The sequence below is a fragment of the Nilaparvata lugens genome, chromosome 8 (genome assembly GCF_014356525.2).
Source record: "Nilaparvata lugens isolate BPH chromosome 8, ASM1435652v1, whole genome shotgun sequence".
Classification (NCBI taxonomy): domain Eukaryota; kingdom Metazoa; phylum Arthropoda; class Insecta; order Hemiptera; family Delphacidae; genus Nilaparvata; species Nilaparvata lugens.
This window is the reverse complement of record NC_052511.1, coordinates 35,170,834-35,198,478: the sequence shown is the minus strand read 5'-3', so window position 1 is coordinate 35,198,478 and position 27,645 is coordinate 35,170,834. Positions and strand designations below refer to the sequence as shown.

The 27,645-nt window shown below is 34.8% G+C and overlaps 1 protein-coding gene across 2 annotated transcripts in view; it reads left to right on the top strand.

Annotated features, from left to right (window-relative positions):
* The first annotated feature begins 926 nt into the window (after positions 1-926).
* Positions 927-27,645, top strand: part of LOC111047420 (uridine phosphorylase 1) — a 109,909-nt gene continuing 83,190 nt past the window's right edge. For both annotated transcript variants that reach the window (XM_022333173.2, XM_022333174.2), the window contains exon 1: positions 927-1,274. In XM_022333173.2, coding sequence (XP_022188865.1) covers positions 1,225-1,274 — 50 coding nt within the window. In that variant the 5' untranslated portion in view covers positions 927-1,224. The remainder of the gene's footprint in view (positions 1,275-27,645) is intronic.

Sequence of the window (27,645 nt, the reverse complement as noted above, 5' to 3'; positions counted from 1 at the left end):
TTTTGTGTAGTGATTGAATTGTCTAGTCTGTGATGGAACAACATTTCAAAAATCAGAATATGATGGCGAAACAGTATTCGAAGAATTGATTTATATAGAAAAAGAGTAGGTCCAAATTCAACCCATGATGATCTTCACTTTTAAGATTAATTGATTGATTGAATTTTTCTGTAATTTTGTTTGGGATAAATTTTCTTCTAGCTCTCTGTACATGTATTAAACACCAGACCACCTCTGTGACATTTCTCAAATATTATGGTTTACTTAATTCTACCTCCGCCATAGTGATAAAAAATGGCATTTTATTCAAACTAATTAATCTTCTATATATATTTAGATTGTTTATTTCCAATTGTATGATTTAATAGAGCTTTATTTCTATCTGAATAAACATATTCATGTTACTACTATTCTAATATCGGTTTTAGAATATTGCACCTCACTATGAAATATTAATGGAAAGAAAGGTGGAATGTGAATCATCAATATTGATAAATTTATTCCTTTATCAATTATTCTATCATGATATGATTTCAGACCAGTATTTCTTCCTCACATGAAAATTCCAATAACTATACTTCCTGTCACTTATAGATAATTGAACTCTGTTATTTCAGTAATATTAATGATGAAGGAAGAAATCTGAACGCTCATCTCACACTTCCCCAAAACATCAGTCCAGATTTGCATACTACAAAAGCTTCCCAACTGTTTGACTAGGTCCCAGTAGTTTCCATAACACCGGAAAAGCCACTGAGAAAATTTTCCTCAGCGCCGGGAAATTACCGTCGTCAAGTTGACAGCCCTACTAGCATCTCTTGTGCGAGCCCGATTCTCTCACGGGGAAAAGTTCCCTCGCCGCAGGGAAATTTCCACCGTCAAGCTGGCAGCACTGCTGGCATTGTTCGCCTCACCAACCCTCTTTTCCAACCAGTTCAGTTCTCGTCTGCAAGCCGTCTAGTAAGCACGTAGTGGTAGGGAACTCGCAGTGTACATTGATCCAAACAATCTAGCTATAAATTCCATTGAAATTGTCCAAACATTTCAAAATTGTGATACTGTAAGAGTTTGTTTGTACGTTACCAGCTCATAAAATTAATATTTTAGCGGTTGAATAGTGTTTTAAGGTCCCAAAAGGTGTAAAATTTCGGAAAAGTGTGAAATTTTTGATAGGAAGGGGTAGTTTTTGTTTGTTGAAATTCGTAATCAGCTCCAAAAAAAAAAATGTCGAAGTATAATTCATCGTCCAACGGTCAGCAGGATGAAACTGACTAGTAAGTACCATAATTTTATCAGAAGAATAATGCAATATTTTTAATATCAAATAATAGATTTTCTTATATCATATTCTTACAATAGTGTTTGAATGTTTTGGCATACAGGAGTACATCAGTTGCATGAGGTATTCTGGGATTCCTCCAGTTTAAGCATAAAGAAAATTATATTTTTATTTCTGTCATCTCTGATTTAAGTGTACCTTTAATCGATTATCAAAATTATTTTTTATCTGGAAATATGAATTATTTGTATTTTTTCATAGTAATCCACCTCGTATTTCAGGCAAGGTATAATCCAGTTTCGTGTACATCTCCACTCAAATATAATGACAAATTTATGAATTCTTTGAACTTATAATGGAAAAATTTCACCAAATCAATATTATTTTTTTAAGAATCATCAACCCCTTGTCACCTCTTCTCCTTAAATTTCCAGTAACTATGATGATATTTGTGAAGTTTTTGTTGGTTGAAATACACTTTCAGGTACCTAGTTCTATCTTATCGATTGCATTTTTTGTGAACATTTCAATACCTACTGTTGATGGTGAGTTCCGAACCACCTGGAAACAATGGTTAGTCAGATAATTGAATTTTATTTCTCACCGGTCACCCATCTCATCAAGGTCTTGTGCTTTCTTTACTCAGTCGGTCTTGCAGTTTCTGTACTGTTATTCTTGTCTACTATTTCTTTTTTATCAACTTTCTACTTTATTTCAAGACGGGTAATACTAATACTATTCCCATCTTGATGTACTAAATTCCAAGACGGGTGATACTATTTTTTTTCGATCTACTAAATTTCAAGAAGGGTGATGTTTTAAAAGACACCTGGTCGCTATAGAACCTACAGGTATGAGAAGGGCTCCCATCTGATCTTTCCACGTACTTCCATCTCCCTCCGGAAGTAGGGTAGTAGATCAAAAACATTACAGATAGAACTAGGATGCACTGGTAAAATTAGTATCAGGTAGGCACTGAACCATTCATAAGCGTAGACTCATTAGACTCAGCATCCTGAGTATAAGTAGGTCTATGGTAGGATTCACTTCAAACTGTCAGCATTGATTGAATGGGAAGCATTGATGTTTGCTATTAGAAATACTGACAGCTAAAGTGAATCTCACTAAAGATCATTTGGAAAAGAAACTGCTGGGTCCTTTTCTAGAGGTGTCCCAAATGACACGGTAGGCCTTAAGGAAGCGAACATGATTGTCGTGTAATGAGAAATTACCATCCTATGGCCCGGTTGCACAACAACCGGTTGAATTTTGACCGTGATTAATTTCACGAGAAACAAACAGAGAAGGCGGTTTTGAAAAGACGGCTTCTCTGATTGGTTCTCGTAGAATTAATCACGGTTAAAATTTAACCGGCTGTTGTGCAACCGGCACTAAGACCATTATAGTCTCCAAGTGTCTATCATTTGAGGGTTAAGTGTAAGAGAGGGCCGACTGCGCCCTACCTTCGCCCTCCTAGGTATGAAATGAAGGCAGTCATTCTATTCTTCGTCTAACTGTGTCTTTTCAAAAACGCCTTCTCTGATTTGTTCTCGTAGAATTAATCATGGTTAGGTTAGGTTAGGTTATATTAGGTTAAATTTAACCGGCTGTTGAACAACCGGCACTAAGTCCATTATAGTCTCCAACTGTCTACCATTTGAGGGTTAAGTGTAAGAGAGGGCCGACTGCGCCCTAACTTCGCCCTCCTAGGTATGAAATAAGTTCCAACCATAAACTGATTCAGCTTGTTAGTCCCTGTGAATCGTTTCAAAATACGGCACTAAGAGATAATACATTGTGCTAAAAATTCGTAAAACCATAACTAACCTACTATCACAAGTCCTGGATATTTAAAAATCCTCTAGGAAGTAAATAAACAAACGTAAATCCTATTATTGAAACTAATACGCATGTAATCACTCACATTGATTCAATTAATTTTGATGAATGAAAAACTGTGATAAGCTACTATCAGTGGTCACTAAAGTGATGGATGACTATTTTTTGCTCCCATACTATGCCATAAAAACCTATCACAACGCGAATGATGAACTACAGTATCAGAATAACAAAAGAGACGTAATTAATAATATCGTTTCATTTCATAATCGTGGCGAGTATCTTTGTAAAAATGTTAACAGGTCATTTGAAAAAATTATGTAACAAAAATATCTGGCGTGAACGGATGTTTAGCCAGCAGTTGAGGTCGCTTTATTGTAGCTTTTTATGATATGATGTACTGACTATTTTGAAAAGCTGTAGAGGATATCAATCAATATTTTGATTAAGATGCAAGTCATCTTCTTGTTCTTGTTATTATTCTTCTTCATCTTCTCCTTTTTCTTCTTCTTCTTCTTCTTCTTCTTCTTCTTCTTCTTCTTCTTCTTCTTCTTCTTCTTCTTCTTCTTCTTCTTCTTCTTCTTCTTCTTCTTCTTCTTCTTCTTCTTCTTCTTCTTCTTCTTCTTCTTCTTCTTCTTCTTCTTCTTCTTCCTCGTTCTCTTCTTCTCCTTCTTCTCAATAAGATATTTCATTCTCATGAAACCTTAATCTATCTTGAAAATTGTAATGATGTGTCAAATTCAGGGGAGCCCAAAGTTGGAGGGGGAGGCAAACTGGCACTGTGCAAACTGCACATTATGAAATAATTATAGTGATAAACTATGATATGTACAATAATTATTGTAGTATGCTTCCTATGCTATAATCGGAGAGAATAAAATCAAGAATGTAGTTCTATTCTCTCTGGTCTGAATAGCTAGGTGCGTGTAATTCATAAAGGGGGACTAGGAGGAACTAGAGCAATCACTGTAGCGCTTATAATAATTTGAAAGCTATTATCCTAGCTCAGAATCGATAATTCCACTTAACTCTTATTTTCTAGTCTCCTAATTATCTGCTGTGCAATCATTAATCGGTAGAGTAACTATTTTAGTTTGGTTTCCAAAATGTAATTTTCCGTTGTATTACAAGTGACTGTATCATAGTCAAAATTACTTCAGACTATCACCATTATAAACATTAAGAGATATGTCAAACCGTCGACTTGAATCTTAGACCTCACTTCGCTCGGTCAATGAATGGATAGAGAAAGCTTCAAGATTGTAATTATTATCAACAGTTCTGGGCTAAGCCTGTTGTCAGCTCCCAATAGATGTTTATGATGTGTGCTTGCATCATATTGAATCAGATGATGATTGACCGAACGAACGATTAAAGAGGTATGCATCTTTAAGCTGGGTTTACACCAAAGTTATTAACAAAATGGTTATAACTTAATCCTTATAGATTCTATTAGATTGAACGGAAGTTGACAAACACATAAATGTTCATCATGTGTATGATAAGTTATGTTCAATCTAATATAATCTAAAAGGATTGAGTTATTACCATTTTTTCAATAAATTTGGTCCAATCGCACAGCTTTAAGGTCTTTGGTTTCAATATATTTTTGTTCTGCAGTCATTGTATTATTATTATGCGTGCCCATCAGTATCAATATTCTCACATTCGAAAAAACTAATAATTTAATAGGTGAATAAAAATAAACAAATGAACTAAATAATGCTGGAGAAATTATAATAATTTTGATTCTAAAAAATTAATTTTCATCAGATAGAAAGATCATCACGGAACTGGATGAATTATATCATATGAAATGCAAATTCAAACGTGAACTGAGTTTGTTAACATTTAAAACAGTTGACATCTGGTACTTGTGGATGAGAATACTGCGTGAGGTCTACTGTTCACAGAACTACTAGTACAATATGATATATATATTGGATAATCATATTGAATATCATATATTTGAAGTGAAAATGTAATCTTAACCTTATTCTTTTTTGAAACTTCCATTTGTAAAAATTTGGGAGAAGACAGTTTTGGGCTATGCCTGTTGTCTTCTCCAATCATATTATATTTATTATAATTATGATTTGTAATATTGTCAATGAAATAAATAAATAAATAAGTAAATATTAATGGAATTGAATTATCAAGAAAATGTCAAATTACAAGTGTGTGAGATATCTTATGCCTTATATTGAATGATCATATTATAAACTATTTTATAAAAATGGAATCAAATTATCAAGGAAATGCCAAATTACAAGTGTGTGAGATATTTTATGTCGTATACATCGCTTTTCTGGATGTATTCCAAGAAGATCAACCCCTGTAAATCTCCCTCCCTCCGCGGTTACCATCCTTGAAAGGTCAAGCACCCTTATCCAGCTCTGTTCACCTGGCCTCTTTCATTCCATCTTATTCATCGATTACATTTTCTTCTTTCTCTTCTCTCTTTTCTTGTCATCCGTTGAGTTCTTTTTTTTGAGTTTGCATCTCACTTTTAGAGACCTTGTGATTGTAACTAAATATCAATCGCATAATTTATTATCATTATATTAATGATTAGAATTTGATTCTTATTTATTGGCAGGGAATTTGTTTTAGAGAGAGATTAAGATCAAGAGCACAACAGATTCAATTTGATTCTGTTTCAATAATCAATAATAGGTGGCTAATCAATAACTTCTTTTAAAACGTACTTGAGTGATATCACACTCTGGTAAACCAATGAGAAGAGCGTAGATTGTATTTTGAAAAGTGAAAGTGACATAGCCAACATTTTGATTTGGACAGATAATAGTATAAATTGGAAATGGGACAGTTTTGGGCATGAGCCTGTTGTGCCTTTCCTCAGGTTAAGTATTTGTATACAATGATAAATAAATAACTGTTCTAATAGAGTTTTAAACGATTCTGTTTTCTGTTTGAAGATTCCTGTTATAGTTTGTATTTTTCGTATTTTATAGTATCTAGCTGGAGTTTTTTTCTCATTAAGATAGTTCTGGGCCCATATGCTTACATGATAGGCGATTAAACCAAGTTTTTATAGTAACTGGAGTATTTTTCGTATTTTATAGTACCTAACTGGAGTATTTTCCAATAAGATAGTTCTGAGCCCTCACGTGATAGGATATTAGTCCAAGTTTTATCCAATCCAGGATTAAATCAAGCTATGGTCACATGATTGGCTTACATATTATCAATTAAATCTATATATATAAAAGCGAAATGGCACTCACTCATTGACTGACTAACTGACTGACTGACTCACTCACTTACTCGCAGAACTAAAAATCTACCGGACCAAAAACGTTCAAATTTGGTAGGTATGTTCAGTTGGCCCTTTAGAGGCGCACTAAGAAATTTAATCTTTTGGCAATATTTCAACTCTAAGGGTGGTTTTTAAGGGTGTAAAGTTCGTCTTTCAGCATGTATATTCTTCTTATTCTCTTAATTATAATTGAAAAATGTCCATACCATATGTTAATATAGAATTATAATCTAGAGAGAGTACCTCTTTGAAACAGTTGTTAACTGGTAACTAAATTAATAATTTTGTCAGGTTGGCATTAAGTTGAGTTGACTTTGTTAGGTTGGCACCAAGTTGAAGATTGAAATGCATTTATCGCGGAAAATTGATTGGGCACTGCTACTTCAATCGGAGCTATTCCTGGGAATATTATATTACTAGCCGTCAGGCTCGCTTCGCCATATCCGTTTAGCCAGACGTTTAGTCTGGACCCCCGACTGGGTCGTCCTAACATATGATAAAAACGCTCAAAAGAAAAAATTGCTGCTCTCATTCTTGGACGATCCAGTCGGTGGTCCAGGGGGCGGAGTCCCCTTTTTAGACGGATAAGGCGAGCGAAGCGAGCCTGACGGCTAGTAATAATACTGAGAATAATCCTATTTTACAGGCATTTGCCCATGAACGAAACCTTTATTTCAAAATAATCTTATGATTTTTATGTACAGTAAGCCTGTACTGTAAGATTTTTATGTAAGCGAGCCTGACGGCTAGTAATAAAACTGAGAATAATCCTATTTTACAGGCATTTGCCCATGAACGAAACCTTTATTTCAAAATAATCTTATGATTTTTATGTACAGTATTTGATTTTTTGGGGGAATGAAGAATTCCAATTTCAATTTCAATAATTATATTACATGAATGAGTTTTGAAGTAACTGGTCCTACGAAATTACGTCTTTATCAATTAATTCAATAATTAAAACTTTCCAAGTTCCAACCATCAACTTATTCAGCTTGTTAGTCCCTGTGAATCGTTTCAAAATCCGGCCCTTAGAGATATATTGTGCTACAAATTCGTAAAACCATAACTAACCTACTTTCACACGTCCTGCATATTTAAAAATCTTCTAGGAAGTAAATAAACAAACGTGAATCCTATTATTGAAACTAATACGCATGTAATCACCCACATTAATTCAATTAGTTTTGATGAATGAAAAACTGTGATAAGCTACTATCAGTGGTCACTGAAGTAATGAATGACTATTTTTTGCTCCCATTCAAAAACCTATCACAACGCGAATGATGAACTATACTGTATCAGAATGAAAAAAGAGACGTAATTAATAATATCGTTTCATTTCATAATCGTGGCAAGTATCTTTGTAAAAATGTTAACAGGTCATTTGAAAAATGATGTAACAGAAATATCTGGCGTGAACGGATGTTTAGCCAGCAGTTGAGGTCGCTTTATTGATTTTATTGTAGCTTTTTATGATATGATGTAGAGACTATTTTGAAAAGCTGTAGAGGATATCAATCAATATTTTGATTAAGATGCAAGTCATCTTCTTGTTCTTGTTATTCTTCTTCTTCTTCTCCTTTTTCTTTTTCTTTTTCTTCTTCTTCTTCTTCTCCTTTTTCTTTTTCTTTTTCTTCTTCTTCTTCTTCTTCTTCTTCTTCTTCTTCTTCTTCTTCTTCTTCTTCTTCTTCTTCTTCTTCTTCTTCTTCTTCTTCTTCTTCTTCTTCTTCCTCGTTCTCTTCTTCTCCTTCTTCTCAATAAGATATTTCATTCTCATGAAATCTTAATCTATCTTGAAAATTGTAATGATGTGTCAAATTCAGGGGAGCCCAAAGTTGGTGGGGGGGGGCTAACTGGCACTGTGCAAACTGCACATTATGAAATAATTATAGTGATAAACTATGGTATGTACAATAATTATTGTAGTATGCTATAATCGGAGAGAATAAAATCAAGAATGTAGTTCTATTCTCTCTGGTCTGAATAGCTAGGTGCGTGTAATTCATAAAGGGGGTCTAGGAGGAACTAGAGCAATCACTGTAGCGCTTATAATAATTTGAAAGCTATTATCCTAGCTCAGAATCGATAAGTCCACTTAACTCTTATTTTCTAGTCTCCTAATTATCTGCTGTCCAATCATGAATCGGGAGAGTAAATATTTTAGTTTTGTTTCCAAAATGTAAATTTCCGCTGTAGTACAAGTGACTGTATCATAGTCAAAATTACTTCAGACTGTCGGCATCGTTTAAATGAAGAGGCTAATTGGAAAGAGTAACTTATTGCTAATTAGAAATGCTGACAATTTTAAAATAATCATCTAACTACAGTTCCAATGTGCTAGTACTCGATTTCAATTCCCATAGTAATGAATATTATTATTAACGTGTGTATTTTTGGGTTCAAAATTTTATAAAATAACTTGATTAATTCAATATGAAGTGATAATTAAGTGTTATATTTGAATATAGATTGGTGTTTTAATTTCTATAAATTCAAAATGTATAGCTTGTATATATTTTGGACGAAAATTGAACTTGAACGTTTTACAGTAGAAACATAACCTATTTTTTGGACATTTTATTAATTTTTCAAAATTTGGGAATGGAATAGATTTGGGCCAAGCCTGTTGTTCCTTCCTAATCATATTTATATGATTTGTGATTCTGTCCACGAATAAATAAATAAATAAATAATAAATATCTCATACAGTATTTTTCCATTGCAGAGAAACTCTGTGAGTTTGTCCTCAAAGATGTGTGTAATGATACGAAATTGATCTATTAAAATGATGCGTTGTCTTGTTCAGACCTCTTGCTTCAATTTATTCAAAATGTAGGCTTCATGATCGAGTTTTGTAATTCATCAGATTACTAGTAGTTCTGTGAACAGTAGACCTCGCGCTCAGTAAGTTACATTGACCTGTTGTTATGTTTTCTCAAAAATTAATAAATTATTTAAAATATCTAGGAAAAACCTAAATAAAAATAGAGCTTTCTGTCCTATCGTACCGTGACGTGTCGTCCCGGAATGTGAGTGTGAACGCTGTTTTCAGGTCTGGCTGCAACTGCCTACAACATTGATGGAGAGATACATTTTCAAGATGTTCGATGTTTTTGAACGGGTAGTATTATAGTCAATTATCTACTAACGTTGATGGAAAGATACATTTTCAAGATGTTCGATGTTTTTGAACGGGTAATATTATATCCACTAGACAGCTGATTTATGATGAATACCTCTAAAGTCTGATTTTTACGGTAATATTGGCGTTCAAAGGAGACTCCTTTTCCTTTTGTATTATCCTTAAAATGCAAAATTTCAAAAAACCGTATGTATACGTTGACGCGAAATTCAAAAAGGAACATACCTGTCAAATTTCAAGAAAATCTATTGCTGCTTTTCGCTGAAAATGCGGAACATTAATATATATATATATATATATATATAATATATATATATATATATATATATATATATACAAAAACATATTAACATAAAGAGAAAAAATTGCAAAACCGTCGACTTGAATCTTAGATCTCACTTCGCTCGGTCAATAATTCAACATAATATCAAATTTCTTCAGTTGTATTATGAGTTAAAACTCACTCTTTCAAAATTTAAAAATTATGGATATTGAACTTCTGAGAGACGCACAAGACTCTCCTAAGAATGCTGTCCAACGAATTTTTCAAATCAGATGGAATTTTATGCTTCTTAATAATAATATTCTCAGCATTTTAAAACATTTTTAATGAATCTCATTCCGCATAGTCCCTAGGTTTATCTGAAGATGATGGAGAGAGATGAGTAGCCCCACACTATGGTTGATGGGTTTCAAATCAAACTAGCACCAGGATATGTTCTTGATAGCATATTTGAACATAATTAATGTGTTCTACAAACAAAAAAAAATGTTACTTGAAATTAAGTAACTGAGTGATTGACTGTACAAATGTATGTACACCAACAATATTCTTTGTTCAGTTTTACGGTTAGCTTTACACGACTTCCAAATCACTCACAAAAGTGACTTTGAAAACAAATTACAACAGAATCTGTTGAACTAGTAGAGCATCCCACAAAAAGCTGTCTTGTTCGATTGGATACAATATTCAACAACAGAGGCACAGACATGATAACAAGAGTCTCGTAACCATAGCAACCAACAACTCATCCTTCCGCGTCCTATTTCTCTAAGATGAAATCAACTTCAAACTGTCAGCATTGGTTAAATGGAAAGCATTGAGGTTATTTGGAAGAAAAGCTGACAGTAAGAAGTGAATCTAATTTCGGTACGATTTATTTTAGGCTGCCAGCATTGGTTAGATGGGAAACTTCGATGTTACTCCATAAGGAATGCTGACAGTTTGAAGTGAATCTAAGTATAGTTGGAATCATTTCAGGCTGTCAGCATTGGTTGGATGGGAAACTTTGATGTTGTTTATGAGAAATTCTGACAGATCGAAGTGAAACCAAGTTAGTTAGATTCATTTAAGACTGTCAGCATTGTTTAGATTGGAAACTTTGATGTTGTTTATGAGAAATGCTGACAGTTTAAAGTGAATCCGACCACAGTCTATTATCACACTGTCAACTAGAATCAATAGACGTCGGGCTTCTTGAAAAAACTAACGATATGTAAACAAGTCCTGTGACGTCGTCGGTGGTTTGTTTTGCAAAGAATAATGAATAAATGATGAGGATGCCTTTCAAGTGATTGCTTAACATTTGCATGAAAATCTAGTGATTTGTTGGAGAAATCTGTGTGGACACGTAATGTTTTTAAAGTGATATCTCGAATTTGAACATGAAGATTCATCAGAATACAGGCCTTATATTAATTTTTAATTATTTTATTGACTCTTTGGAGGATTTATCAGAGATTTCAGGTATCGGGATATCGATTAGTATGCATTTTTTACGTCACATTGACGTCATAGTCCAATAATCATTGAATAGTTCATTCTATGTGAGTTATATTCATATACCTCCATATTCAATTATTAAAGAAATTACTATTACCCTTATGTCATAATTCTGTATAGACACGACTAGTTTCGAGCACTCATGCCATTTTTATGTGTTAAAATATCTCCACTTATTCATAGAAAAGACACTAATTTTCACAGTTTGTCTGTCTTTCTTGATGGAGAGTTTTGGATAGAGATAATTCTATAATCTATATGTACCTTTTGGATAGATAGAACTTGGAAATTAGATTGAAAAATATAGTTTTATTCACTGTTAATTACATATCCAATGGCTAAATTATTATCTTGTTAATATTTTCACATATTTTTACTTTCCTTGTCCTATTACCATAGGTAAGGAAAGTATTGCTTTCCGAAAAAAATTAAAGTACCCCAATTTCTAAATTTCTATACGTTTCAAGGTTCCCTGAGTCCAAAAAAGTGGTTTTTGGGTCTGTATGTGTGTGTATGAGTGTATGTGCGTCTGTGTACACGATATCTCATGTCCCAATCAACGGAATGACTTGAAATTTGGAACTTAAGGTCCTTACACTATAAGGATCCGACACGAACAATTTCAATCAAATGCAATTCAAGATGGCGGTTAAAATGGCGAAAATGTTGTCAAAAACAGGGATTTCGCGTTTTTCTCGGAAATCGGCTCCAACGATTTTGATGAAATATACCTAAAATAGTCATTGATAAGCTATATCAACTGCCACAAGTCCCTTATATGTAAAAATTTCAGGAGCTCCGCCCCATCTATGCAAAGTTCGATTTTAGATTTCCAATTATCAGGTCTCAGATATAATTTAAATGAAAAATTTCGAGTGGGAAAGATTGAGCATGAAAATCTCTTCAATTAATGTCCAGTAACATTTTCACCTAAAATTGAAAATAAGCTTGAAATTTGAGAAAATGTGATTATTAAATTGCAAACTGTTGGCAATTGTTGATTCTATTAAATCATTCACTATGAAGAGATAGCAGATCTCGTGTGTATCCAGCGTTATTGTCCTGTCACCAGCTGGCTCAGATCTTTGAATAGTAAACTAGTATGCGCGGGAACACTAGCGTAAGGTGATCAATTTTCATAACGGCAAGGAAAGTTGTGTGAGTGCGCCACACCAGATTTTTAGATTTTCAATAAATTAATTCTAGGTTCGGATTCATTCATTTATTTCGTTTCAATATTTTTGATTATAGAAAATAACTTACCTATATTGGAAATTATAACAATTATTCACTAAATAATGTTTAATAAATTTATCTTGTTTATTATCAAATCTCTTTTTATTCAATAAAGTTCGCAATTCACATTCATTCACTATTTGAACGCTAATTACATCTACTAACGCATTTTACTAATTTCAACGCTAACTCCAAATGTCTGTCTTGAATGGTATTGATACACAAAATGGAGTTTGTATAGGTCTAGAATGACGTAATTTCAGCAGCCAATGAGAGATAGTTCTGGGCGTGGACTTGTACTCAGAGCCTGAAGCCTATTCGCACGTGATTGGTCGACGCTGTAGAACTCTCTCCTAACTTTCAAATTGACATCCACCAATAGAAATACAGAGAGTCTTTCCATGAAAATCTCTATTTTGTTTCAAACAAGAATAATCGGCACCAATCTTGCTTCATCTATGAAAATTCTATTTATTTAAATTCTGATTCAATATCATTCAAGAAGAATGGAGTGGTGCAACTATTAAAACTATATTGTACTTGCACTTCCTCATTTGATAGGTCAACAAACAAGAAGAACTTGGAATCTACGCAAGGTGGAAAAATTTATACTTCTCCAAGAAAGACATGTAAGAATATTGTCATCTGACTACAATGTATTACCGTTCTTGCCTGAAAGTTTCCCGAATATGTTTCCTCTTGCTATAAACTTAATGAAGAGAAACGGGGCACAGTGCCAGGAGAAAATTGGACAGGATCGTGTCTTTTGGTCGTGAGTTTCCTCTTTTCATCTGCTTCTTCTTCTTCATCTTCTTCTCCTTCTCCGTCGCTTCTTCCTGTCTTCCTCTCTTCGACTTCCTGTTCGCTTTTTTCTTTTTTGAACCTTTCCAGTTACTTCCTTCCTTCTTCTGCTATGAAATCAATTTTTATTCTTTTTACATTTTCAATTGTTCTTCTCATAATATTGTATCCTTTTTGTGTCACTCTTCTCATCTTTTTTAATCCCTTCCTTCAATTTCCTTACTGCTAGCCCTAGTTGATCGTGAGATTCCTTTTCCCTCTCTATCTTACAATACCTTTACTTCTATTCCAATCTGTCCTCCTTTTCACTATTCCATCTTCGTCTATCCTTGTGTCTCACTGCTTTGCATCTCTTGCAATCCAAATGCAGTAGCTTTTTCCTGTTTGTATAAACCTTCTCCTAATCCTTGTACTTTTCTCGGAAACTGAAGAATTTTCCTTGTTCAACTCGGAACGATTCTCTTCATTTTCCTCTTCAGGAAGTGGTTTTATCTTCATTCCCCTCTCTATATAAAGTGTTTCAACATAGTTACTCTGTATCTTGCCATCTACTTATTCCTTTTACCACTTCCTGGAATAGTTCTCTGTCGTCTCTTTTCCTTGTCTCTCTCAGTTTTCTCTCCTTATCTCCCCTCTTCCTCTCACTCCCTCTCATTGCTCTTTTTGTCGGGAAGTAGGAATGCAGTATTCCCTGTTCAGATATTTGACTTCAGCAAATAAAGTTCAGTGTTTGCTCTCACTCTACCTTTTCCTTACTACCACTACTTGAACTGCTGCTTCTCTTCCACTCTCTATGCCTTTTCCTCTTTTTTTCATTTCTTCCCCTTTTTAATCCTCTACCACATCTTCTTTCTCCTTCTTCTTCTCCTCCTCACTCATTCAACTACATACTCTTTATCCCTCGTCCTCTCTGTGCATGAGAGTTTTTTCTCCCTTCTTCTTCTCTCACTCCTTACTATCCTTCTTCGTGTTTTTCTCTCTCTCTCTACCTTCTATTTCTCGTCCTTGTCGTTCTTCTCTCCTTGGCTTTATTCTGATTCATCCCCTCCTTTCCTGTCTCTCTTTCTAACTCCAGTTCCTTTTCCTTCCCTTTTTTCTCTCTATCCTTCTTCGTGTTCATCTCCTTCCACCTTTTTCGTTTTTCGTTCTCTTCGTTATTCTCGTTCTTATTCCAGCTTTCTACGTTCTACTCTTCTCAGCTTTTTTTTATTCGTCCCCTCTTATTCTGTCTCTCTTTCCCACTTATCTTCCTTCTCCGTCTCTCACTTCTTTCTATCCTCATTGATCAAATATAATAGTCAATCTATTCTATTCCTTCTTCGAGATCTTCTTTTCTTATTCCTTCATTATTTTTTTTCGCAAACACATCTTTCCAATCTCCATTCAGATTCTCTTTTTCACTTCCTTTCTCTCTTTCTCTTCTCTGTTCCTTTTCCTTCTTCCACTACTTCATATTCTTATCCGTGTTTTCTCTATCACTCACTCCCTTCTATTCTTCTCGTTCCCTTCTCCTTCCACCTTCTGTATCTCGTTCTCCTCGTTTTTTTCTCCAATCCTCATTCAGATTTCTCTCGTCTCTTCCTGAATATTTCTCGTATCTTGTCTCTCTTCATCTCCTATTTTTTTAGCATCTGTTCACAATACTCACACACAGGAAGGATCACTCTCAACTCTGATTCTTTCCCTATATTTCTGTCTCTCTTCCTCTCGCATCTCATCACAATACTTCCAGACAGAGAGGGCATCACGTACCACTCGGACTATCTCTGCAATGTTAGCTCAACAAATGCCCTACATTCTCGTGATTCGCCAAACAAGACAGGTTTTGCTAACCGGAGTTTTGTAAACTGGAGTTTTCCAAACTGAAGTTGGCAAGTTTGTGTTTTGTGAGTGATGCTACAGACGTGAATTTCGAGTTGCTTTAGTGTGATTCATTTTAAAATGTCAGTATCCCTTCCAAATAACATTGAAGCATCCCATACTGGCCAATGCTGTCGGTTCAAAGTGGATTTCAAGAAACAGACGTGAATTTCACGTTTCGAGTTGTTGCTTTGTAGTTAGGGGATGTGACAGAGAGGTCATGAGAAGATGACCTGGGAACGAAAAATATGTAACATCTCGTACATTTGTCACAACTCGAGACAATAAAATACAACTAGGGAAGGGTTAACCTTTAACCTTTGTATATATTTCAACAAAAAGACAATATATTGAGACATTTTGAATAACAAAAAATAAAAGACAATGTCTCAGTACGTTTCAAACACAAATTGAAAATATTTCAAGTTTATAACAGGAATTGAAAACAACGCAATGCATGATTTTATAGAAATGGTACCATACTTAAAAAACAACGAATTTCATAGAAAATAACACAATAGAACATGACATGCCACTTGCCACTGGTAAACTGTATTAACTTTATCAAGTAATCCGTTTGTATTCAACTGTTTTGCGGTAATATAGTATGTGTAGTAATATTACAGATGGAATTAAATAGAGAATGCATTTATTCAAATGCTAATTAATATATAAAATTATTATTTAACGAAAATCCTAAATAAATGCTGCAAATCACCCATCTGTAACCGCTATGGCTTCGTATAAAATGAGCGCTGCTATCCAGAGATTGTCAGTTTGGTGTAAGGGTAAGCATTCCTGACTGGCAATTGGGAGGTACCGGGTTCGATTCCCGGGCTGGCAACTAATTTTTGGATAGTAGTTCTCATCGAATTTCCATCTAGCTGTTAACCCTGTTGTCAATGTCTGCAGTAGCAGAAGTCTTCGGGGTGATTTGCAGCATTTATTTTCGTTAAATAATTATTATGTAGTAATATTGTATGAAAATCGAAATATTGTATTCTATGTTGACTTTTGACGATCAAATGCAATCAAATTGAAGATTGAGTTTAGTCTGATCTAATGTTTTTGAATATGTGAATACTATAACTAATATAATATATCCATCTATACGTTCTGCATCTGAATATCTATTCAAAACTAAACATTCTTCATTTTAATAAAAACAGCTTGATATCGTTCATACAACTTATTTATTGAAACAATTTGAAATACTAGTTCCGGTTGTTATACCATTGTGAATCTCACATAAACTGAATGTTTGAACATTGAGCAGCAGAATATATAATAGTTCGGATGAAGCTCTACGATTGGCTTAACTGTTGACCAATTAAGCTCGACTGTCATTGGCCGAGACTAGACACGCCCAAGTATTCTTACATTCCATGAATTCAATCCTTCATTTCTTTGTCTCACAATAATCAGGATTGGTCATCAATTTTATCATGGCTGAATATAATTTATTCAAATATAATTCATTTGAGTTCTCAATTATAACATTAGTATTAATAAAACACGATTGAAACTTGAAGAACCCTTTATTATTTAAAATATTACAACGACTATTTTCGACCAATATTTTAAATAATAAATGGTACTTCAAGTTTCAATATTTTTTAATAATTTGTAAAAGTAGCCCATTCAAGTGAAGTGTTTTTAGCATTAGTATTGTATAATTAGCACAGTATTAGTATTATTAGTATTGCAGTATTGCAGTGCTAATAGCTAATTTTATAGCATTGCTTATTTCCAAATTTTATAAAATTAGCCTCAAACTTGTGAAATCAATCTACCGAACTAACAACTTACTTCCTAACCAAAATAACTTCCACCTTCATACATCGAATTTTTCAACTTTGCCTTTTCACTTTCCATGATATTTATTTTCTACTTGTAATCCTCTCAAATTCATGCTCTCAACTTTGTTCACTCGGAAAGTTATCGCAATTTTTTAATACTCTCGAAAAACAAGTAGAAAGTATAGAAGCTCAGTCTACGCCCACCAGTATTTCCAATTTCCCTCTCGCTCTCCATTTTCATATCACTCTCTCTCTCTCTCTCTCTCACACACACACACGCTCTCTAACTCACTCTCTCTATATCTCTTCCTCGCTCCATCACCCTTCCTCACTCTCACTCATTCTACCCCACCCTCTCGCACTTCCTCTTTTTTCACTCACACTCTCTCTTTCTCACTCTCCATCTCCAATTCCGGATCGAGCCCTGATGGAAAGTAAACTAAATATTGATTTCGGAAAACAACATTTTTCTTTTGCCGCCCTCATTTTAGCAATCTCATTGCATGGTAAATTGAATTGGCTGCAAGATTTCTCAGGGGATTCGAAGTCTGCGATTAGTGTTCTACTCTTTCTCAAATAAATTGATGTTTAGGTTATTTTGTGTTTCTCAGATCTTCGTTCCACTCGTGTATTTGATGATATGCAAGATAATTGGGCTGTTTCATTATTTTTATGCATACAAATTCATACTCCATGATAATGATATACAGAGTGAGTCATATTTATTGGAACCCTTCAATAAGTTGGAAGCTGTTGTAGATATAATACTTTTCGCCACACTGCACAGAAAGCAGCTGTTTTCCGGTCTAGGCCAGAAAGTTGTCTCTTTCCAGCCGCTCATGGAAGTAGTTAATAAGTCATCCGCTAGATCGGGCGAGTGTCCACTTTCATCATCAGCTGAAGTCGCCATGATTTCAGTTCCAGTTTCGAATCAAACTAATTCGCTTCGCAACCAGTTTTATTCAATTATTTATTGTTGATTAGTGCATTCCGAATTTTCAAAAATGCTTGAAGATGACTGTGGTATTCCAAGTGAAATTTTAAAAGAATCTGAAATCCTGACTGCAAATCTTCTACCACTAAAATCAAGAGATAGGTACGATAGCTTAATGAGTACTCTTTATTTTGTATTCTTTATTTATTTTGTCAGCAATACCTGTAGTGTGGCGAAAAATATCGTTCGCACCACGGGCAAAAATGTTTTTCCAGCTCTCAATCTTTTCTAGTCCTCGGTCTACGGTCTCGGACTTGAAAACCGATTTCAAGCTGGAAAAATCTCATTTTCTGCTCTAGGTGCGAAATATACTATAACTCTCAGGATAAGTGTTATTGGTTGCGTTACAACCCCTAGGTCACCTTCTTGAATGGTTGAAATTCAGTTGTACGTCAAAAGGTGGAGTATTCGATCAATAACTTATTCTGAAAGTTACAGTACTAGTAGTTCTGTGAACAGTAGACCTCACGCAGTATCCTCATCCACAAGTACCTGATTGAAACACCTTATGGAAATACAGCAATAGACTGGCTTCTCCACACATCTGTGTAATCACTTGTCAGCTGATTTATGATGAATAATTCTATAGTCTGATTTTTACTCTTATATTGGCGTATGAAGGAGGCTCCTTTTTCCTTCTATATTATCCTTGAAATGCAAAATTTCCAAAAACCTTGTATATAGGTGGACGCGCAATTAAAAAAGGAGCATACCTGTCAAATTTCATGAAAATCTATTACCGCGTTTCGCCGTAAATGCGCAACATATAAACATATTAACATTTAAACATTCAAACATTTAAACATTAAGAGAAATGCCAAACCGTCGACTTGAATCGTAGACCTCACTTCGCTCGATCAATTATTTCTACAACAATCTCCAATTCATTGAAGGTATTTCATACATATGACTCACTCTTACAATAATTATACAAATGAGTTTCATATATTTCGTATTTCATACAATGATTTGTTCGCAAATAATAATTGAGTTAATAATTGTGCTTCATAGTTCATGTAATAGACAAAATCATACTATCCCAAGATTTAGAACCCACGTGAACTGTAATTAAAATGTACATTTCTCGACATCATCCCTTCACAACTATAGAGCTTATATGTATATGATCCTTATCATTTATCTCCAAGGCCCAAATTCACCAAATTTACATCCTCAAATTCAAATTCATCATCCTCAAATTAAAATTCATCATCTTCATATTCAAATTCACATCCTTAAATTCAAATTCATCATCCTCAAATTCACCAAAAACGAAAACTATGTTTGAGCGGCAGCTGGTTCTAGATCAGATGATTTTAGATTGGTTTTGTGAATATGATTTTTTGTTTATTTAGGCTGGGCATACACCAGTTAGTCAAGACAAGACAAGACATGATCAGACACGTTTAGTCACAATATTTCACATAGCTGCTTATGAAGACATGTCTAATTGCAATGACTAATCAGTGTGAGTTGCGTCATAAGCAACCATGTGAAGTATTGTGACTAAACTTGTCTGATCATGTCAGAAGTATGGAGTATATCAAAAGGTGAGATCTTCGTTTCCGAAGGCCGGTTTCCGAGCTCGGGATTTAGCTAATAAGTTCTGGACTTCAAACAGCTCAAACTTGGTTTGAGCGCCAGTTGATCCTAGGGCTGGTTTCCGAGCTCGGGATTCAGCTAAGTTGTGCACTTCAAACAGGTGGAGTCAGAAAATTGGCTCACAAATTATTGGGAACGTTTTTCCTTGACGAAATGGGACATTTCTAAATAATTCAAAATAGCTGAAACTTTACACTATTTTCTCGTTATTTTACTTTGTGTTCAATTCTCTAGTTTTTCGAAATTTAATTGACCGATCGAAGTGAGGTCTAAGATTCAAGTCGACGGTTTGGCATTTCTCTTAATGTTTAAATGTTAATTTATATGTTGCGCATTTACGGCGAACGCGGTGATAGATTTCCATGAAATTTGACAGGTATGTTCCTTTTTTAATTGCGCGTCGACTTATATACAAGGTTTTTGGAAATTTTGCATTTCAAGGATAATATAAAAGGAAAAAGGAGCCTCCTTCATACGCCAATATAAGAGTGAAAATCAGACTATAGCTGACGAGATTTAGAAGATAGTCATGGATAAGGATGATTATCTCGAGCGACCAATTATTGACTGTTTTGAGTTCAATAATATTGTAGATTACAATGCTTTCAATGATACAAGTGGTGATTGTCGTCGGTCGAATAGTTTTAGCATGCTGCATCTAAATATTCGTAGTTACAATAGAAATTTTGACGAGTTATTAATTTTATTGCATGGAATCAAAACCAAATATTATTCTAACAGAAGTCTGGCTTAGAGATGATAGTGACCTTGTGAGTATTGAGGGCTTCAGGTTGCTTCGTTCCTACAACAGTATCAATCAGTGTGACGGTATTGTAGTATATATCGATGAATATTTATCAGTAGCTAGTAACCAGCTGATTGTGGGAGGAGTTGCAACCTGTCTCGCTTTATCTTTCAACTGGGCTAACTGTCCTTGTCAAATTTACTGTATTTATCGCAGCCTTTCTTCATCACTATCAGCTTTTAACAACGGACTGGAGGGCTTATTCAGTACTGCGCCGCCGAATCAAAGGAGCTTGAAAATCATTGCCGGTGATATAAATTGCGACATTCTAAACCCCAATTTACAAGAAGAGCGCTACCTGGATATCTTATATGAAAATGGGTTTGTAGCATGCATTGATAAAGCAACTCGTCCCACAAGCAATACCTGTATAGATCATTTTTTCATCTCACTTCCTAAAAACCTCTTTGTTTACTCTTCAATACTGAAGACAGACATAACTGATCACTACATCACATGCCTCAATATCAATTCAAGCGATTCAAAAACAAACAACTCAGATAAAAACTACTATAAGAAAATAAACTGGCCAAATATAACAGATTCCCTTAAAAACGAAACCTGGCAAAGAGTATTAGAATCAACTGATGTAGATACCGCTTCTATCAATTTCAATAGCATTATACTGGAAATATTGGAGAAAAATACAACAATTCATGTTCACAAAGCAAAAAGCAGAAAATTGAAGCCTTGGATTACGGGTGGTCTTCTGTCATCCATACGCCGCCGTGACAAACTAGCTAAAGAGGCCAGAGCAAACCCACAAAATGTGTTACTCAATTCAAAATATAAACGATATAGAAATACATTGAAGTCATTAATCAAACGCGCGAAATTCGATTATTATAAAATTAAAATACAAGAATCTAACGGGGACCCTAGGAAATTCTGGGACATTGTTAACGATGTTGCGGGACGGCCTGCACGCAAATCTAAATTTCCCTTGAATGCTTTTGAGGGACATAGTAACACTGCACCCCCCTCTTCCGAAGATATCAAACAAATAGGTAATGAGTTCAATAGGCATTATGGATCAGTCGGTCGTGGGCTGGCTGAGGCTCTCGACCCCGCCGGTCCACTTGAGGTGGACGACGCTGACCACGCCGCTGATTCTATGTTCCGGCTGCGGCCAGTTACACGGCAGGAGCTTATCGAGGTGGTAGGGAGCATTAAGGGCAACTCTGCGCCGGGCTGGGATAATATACCATCAAAATTTATTAAAAACAATATTGCCACTTTGATTACTCCCTTGCTTCATATAGTTAACCTCAGCTTCAACACAAATAAATTTCAAAAACCATGTAAAATAGCCAAAGTGGTACCAATCTATAAATCAGGTCAAACAAACTTAACATCTAAAAACAGACCGATTTCTCTACTCTGCACCTTATCTAAGATCATTGAAAAATGTGTTAAATTACAGCTTGCTGATTACTTGGAGCGTGAGAAAATAATATCAGATCTCCAGCTCGGTTTTAGAAAGGACAGGAGCACGTCTCATGCATTTTTTGAGTTTTCAAAAAACATAGCTAAGGAGATTGGAGATAGGAGACGTGTCCTGGTTACTTTCCTGGACCTAGCTAAAGCATTCGACTCCATAGATCGACATAAGTTAATTTCAAAATTGCATTACATAGGTGTTAAATCGTTGGAGTGGTTCATAAGCTACCTGGAGAACCGCATCCAATACGTTAGTACGAGTACATTTTAACTCGTATAAATGGCATTAACAGTGAAAAGGCTGGAATCGACTATGGAGTGGTTCAGGGAAGTACACTGGGGCCGCTTTTGTTCCTGATATACATCAATAACTTAGAGAAGGTTTCCACGGGTGGCAGGTTGTTCCTTTTCGCTGATGACGCGGCGGTGGTGTCGTCCGGCTGCACGTGGGACGAAGCTTACGAACAGACGGGGGCAGACTTGGTCAAAATCAAACGCTGTTTGGAGCAGAATACCTTAACATTAAATGTAGAAAAAAACAAGCATCTGCCAATATTTTTCAGAAGTGACAGTGACCCTGCTCCGAGACGGCTGGCCCTCCACTCCTGTGGTGACCTGCAGTCGATGGACTGCGGTTGCAATGTCATAGAGCGTGTGAAACAATACAAATATCTAGGTGTAATAATTGATCATAAATTATCCTGGGTTCCACACATTCAGGGAGTTAAAAACAGGCTTAGAAAACTCATTTACGCCTTTTCGCAGCTTGGAGGGGTGCTGACTGTGGGTCAGTGTAGGACGGTTTACTTTGCCTACGTGCAGTCGTTGCTCCAGTATGGTGTCCTGGCGTGGGGGGGAGTCTCGGCCGCCGCGCTGCATCCACTAGCTGTCACACAGAGATCACTCATCAAAATAATTCTAAATAAAAATATCCGATTTCCTACTGAACAACTCTACACCGAATTTCCTGTTCTTGACATAAGACAAATCTACATTAAAACTCTTCTTATTTTTATCAAATCGTACAGAACAGAAATTTTTACACAGCTAAACCATAACTACCCCACTAGACATATGCTGAATTTTGGGTTTAATACGCCTAGAGCTACCTTTACATCGGTCGATAACAACCCATTTCGTATTGCTCACCTACTTCATCGCAATCTTCCAATCACAATAAAAGAGGCTGAGGGATGCAGTGTTGCTAACTACAAAAAGAAGATAGTCACATGGTTGCTTGGTATTGGTCGGGAGGCATCAGAAGCCCTCATAAACTCGCCCTATATGTAGATTCTGATTCAAACTCTGTTAACTCTGGTACTGTGATGCAGCACTCTGAACATTATAATAAGTAATTTAAAAACTTTAGGAGATAGGTACTCCAACATAATACTAAGTCTATAATAAAAGAAACCCACGACATCATGCTCTGTTTATTAAAAAAATTATTAATAATTTATATTCATTTTTCTTTATATAACTTATTTCCAATATTGTAATAGTTAAGTGAGAATAATATTAAGGTAGGATTCTGCAGAATTTTTTATTTTACAGTTATTATAGATAGGAATTCTTCCCCCACACACGGACCAATAGTCTTTGTGGGGGAATATTTATTTCCTGAAAATATTTGTTATTGAATTGAGATGTAAATGTTTTATTGATGTATTTTTATGATGGAAATAAATAAATTGAATTGAAAAAAAATTGAATTGAGAATATTATTCATCATATTCCCTTCAAAAAAATAAGAGTATCATCTGCAAATAACATAATTTTCCCATTAAGTTGTAGTCTCGATATATTGTTGATGTAGATAAGGAAAAGCAGAGGGCCCTAGGTACTCCCCTGGATCACCCCATAATCCACATCTGTTTCATCACCCAAAACACCTGCTATGGAAACTGCCTGTCTCCTTTCAGAGAGGAAACTGCTAAACCAGGACAGGGAGATGCCACGGTTACCTATATGTTCCATTTTTTTCAATAGCTTACTTCATCATAAATCAGCTGACAAGTGATTACACAGATGTGTGGAGAAGCCAGTCTATTGCTGTATTTCCATAAGGTCTATAGCTTCAATTAGGTACTTGTGGATGAGAATACTGCGTGAGGTCTACTGTTCACAGAACTACTAGTTCAAACGTGGACTGCGACTACGCCCCGTTTCGGAAAGCCAATTTTCTGACTCCAGCTGTTCTAAGTCTAGAACTTAGCTGAATCCCGAGCTCGGAAACCAGCCCTAGGATCAATCAGGTTTTCGTTCTAGTGAATTCGGTCCTAGAGTAGGGATGGGTATCGATACATCGATATTTAAAAACATCGATGTTTCAATATCAAACATCGATGTTTACTGTTCGTTGTTTTTCACTCATCGATGGTTTTACCTAGACATCGGTCATCCGATGTTTTTCCCAACTAAAATGAATTTTTCATTTAGGCTCTCTGTATTTTTATGTGAGACTGTTGGATACTCTTGAAGATTTACATAACTTCTGTAGCTCTTGTCAAGGTTAGATACTTATTTAGAATTAAATAAGAGGTCGGATTCTTCGTTTCTTAGGAAGAAATAGTTTTTTCTTATTACAAGATAAGGTAAGGAGTGTAGATATTAATATAAAAAAACTTTAATCATTTCCATTACCTAAATAAAACTATCAGGCGTTGAATGAATACGATATGAGTAACAATGATTGCTTAAATTAGCTTAGGATGAAATTCCAGACAGAATCTTCAAGGATATCCCGAGAGGTTTCTGACTTAACTATGAAGATGACAAATCTTGTAAACTACCTATAATAGATTTGATGTATCTTTCTCGTCACAACCTGACTTCAATTATTCGAAAGACTGTTACTAGAATACCACAAGTCCAAAATTGCTGTAATTCCAGTTAGTAACTGTTAAAATATTGGAACAATAGCTCCAGATAAAATTGTAGTCACTTTAGAAGTTTTTTTGTACTATTAAGTATTTCGAGATTATGAAAAAATATACCAATGAATCAATCAACTTACAAAATAATTGAGTTATATCTATACAAAATAATAAACTAATACTTTGTAAGCTTATTAACAGAAGTGTTGTGGGTTCAATCAAATTGATTTCGCCCCGTTTTATCATTTTTATCAAGAATAAGTGTAAAGTATCATATACTGTACATTGTATCATTTTCACTTTATTAATACTAATAAAAATCTATTCATTCATTGTTTCTGATGCTTTTGAGTATTTATTTATTCAAAATTAATTTTAAGATAAAAATTCCTAAGTGAAAAAAGAAAATGGTAGCTATAAGGATAACCGCTGAGTTTTGGACACTTCAAATACAACATTTGTAGTCTCCTATCATCCAGGAACAATACCCTAGAATGTTCGACACTACTTCTGAAATACTCTGTATAATAGTCTTCGTAGTATCATCCGTAAATGTACGGTGATGCGTCGATGTTCAAAACATCGATGTTTTGTCTTTCGATACCCATCCCTATATGGAACACAACTCACTTTTTGGACTAGTTATACTGTAGTGTATAAATCAAAATTCGGGGAAGAAAGTTTTGGGCTGTGCCTGTTAGTCCTTTCCCAATCATTTAAAAGAATTGTGTTCTGTTTATAAATAAATAAATAAATAACGAGCGAAGCTCTATAAATGCTACAGATGTCTACGGTAACCTATATTAAATAGGCCTATAATAACAATTTTTCAGTAATTAATGGAACTCAATACAACTTTATTATTTTATTTATTTATTCATTTATTGTATAAAATACTATAGACTTCCATGGAAGAGAGAATCAGTGGGTTGGCTGCTTTTACACTTTTGGATGAGTGAAACGAAAAGTAAGCGAAAGGCTATGCCAAAAATTCCAGAATAAGCAAGAGATCCATGGATACCAAAGTCATCAAATTCCGAATCAACCTAATTTGTAATTTAATCTTCAATTGTCAAAACAAAAATAACATGATCACTGCTACTTTGATAACTGTCAACGGGAAATATTAATTGCCAATGAATAAAGTCGAGGGCGACTCTTGAGCTCCGCCCCATATCCTACAATATACGCTGAAATTAGACTACTCTTCTCTAGAACACTTCCAACACATCAATTAATTATCTGAATGATTTGACTCAATAATTTTCTACCAAGTTGTGGCCTAATCTAAAAAACAATTATAACAGTTTTGGTCGGATTTAGATTATAAATGTATCACAAAAATAATTTTATCTTTTAATTCTCGTAGCGAAGCACGTGTGCTCTGCTAGTTCTCATTGAAATTCTAGAGATCAGAAGTTATGCAGATGATTTTTTAAAATGAAAAACTTTCCCTCAGTGGAGGGAAACCATTTACTTGATATATTTATTTGACATGTCGTACACGGCTTGAGCTGTGCTCATCATATGCGGTTTTATACTATGAAAAAACAATAATAATAAAAGACGATCTGGCAACAGAGCAGGGCGAGTTTGAATTTTAATAATAGGTAAAAGAAACGTTACGGGGCCGCTCTACCTGAACACTGAGCTATTGTTCCAAAAAAATTAATCCTCTAAAAATTGGATTCTCTAATATGAATGACTAGCCGTCAGGCTCGCTTCGCTCGCCATATCCGTCTGGACCCCCGACTGGATCGTCCAAGAATAGGATTAGCAGGCTCGCTTCGCTCGCCTGCATTTTTATCATGTTAGGACAATCCAATCGGGGGTCCAGACTAAACGTCTGGCTAAACGGATATGGCGAGCGAAGCGAGCCTGACGGCTAGTAATATAATATTCCCAGGATTGAAGTAGCAGTGCCCAATCAATTTTTACGCGATAAATGCATTTAAATCTTCAACTTGGTGCCAACCTAACAAAGTCAACTCAACATTAATGCCAACCTGACAAAATTATTAATTTAATTACCAGTTAACAACTGTTTCGAAGAGGTACTCTATCTAGATTATAGTTCTATAGTAACATATGATATGGAAATTTCAATTATAATAAAGAGATTGGGAGAAGAAGAATATACATGCTAAAAGACGAACTTTAAACCCTTAAAAACAACCCTTAGAGTTAAAATATTGCAAAAAGATTTCTTAGTGCGCCTCTAAAGGGCCAACTGAACATACCTACCAAATTTGAACGTTTTTGGTCCGGTAGATTTTTAGTTATGCGAGTGAGTGAGTGAGTGAGTGAGTCAGTCAGTCAGTCAGTGAGTGAGTGCCATTTCGCTTATATATATATATATATATATATAATATATATATATATATATATATATATATATATATATATATATATATATATATATATATATATAGATTATAGTGAAGTCCACGTTATAATGGCAGTGTTTGATTAGCTATGGCATTGCTATCCTTGTCTATCATTGAACAAAGCGGATAGCGCTATCTCTTTCTCGCTTTGCTTTGTTGCCAGATCGACTTTCAACAATGTAGAATTGACAAAATATTCCATCTTCATCATGAGATTATTAAAAAATGTAATTCATTGTATAATAGAATATAATTAATTATTTTAAACGATAATGAACAGTCAATATTACATAAATAAAGCTGTAATCCGTATCAGCTACCGTCTTTTAAAGACAGAGGATCGGCAATGTTTTTCTCCCATCCTGCCATTATAAAGTGGACTTCACATTAATTTCCTAGAATAGAATAGAATAGAATAGAATAGACTTTATTTGCCATAAAAACAAATACAGACATACTGTTGGAAACACAATATTGATTGTAAATAAAACAATAATACAATAAAAATTTAAAACTAAA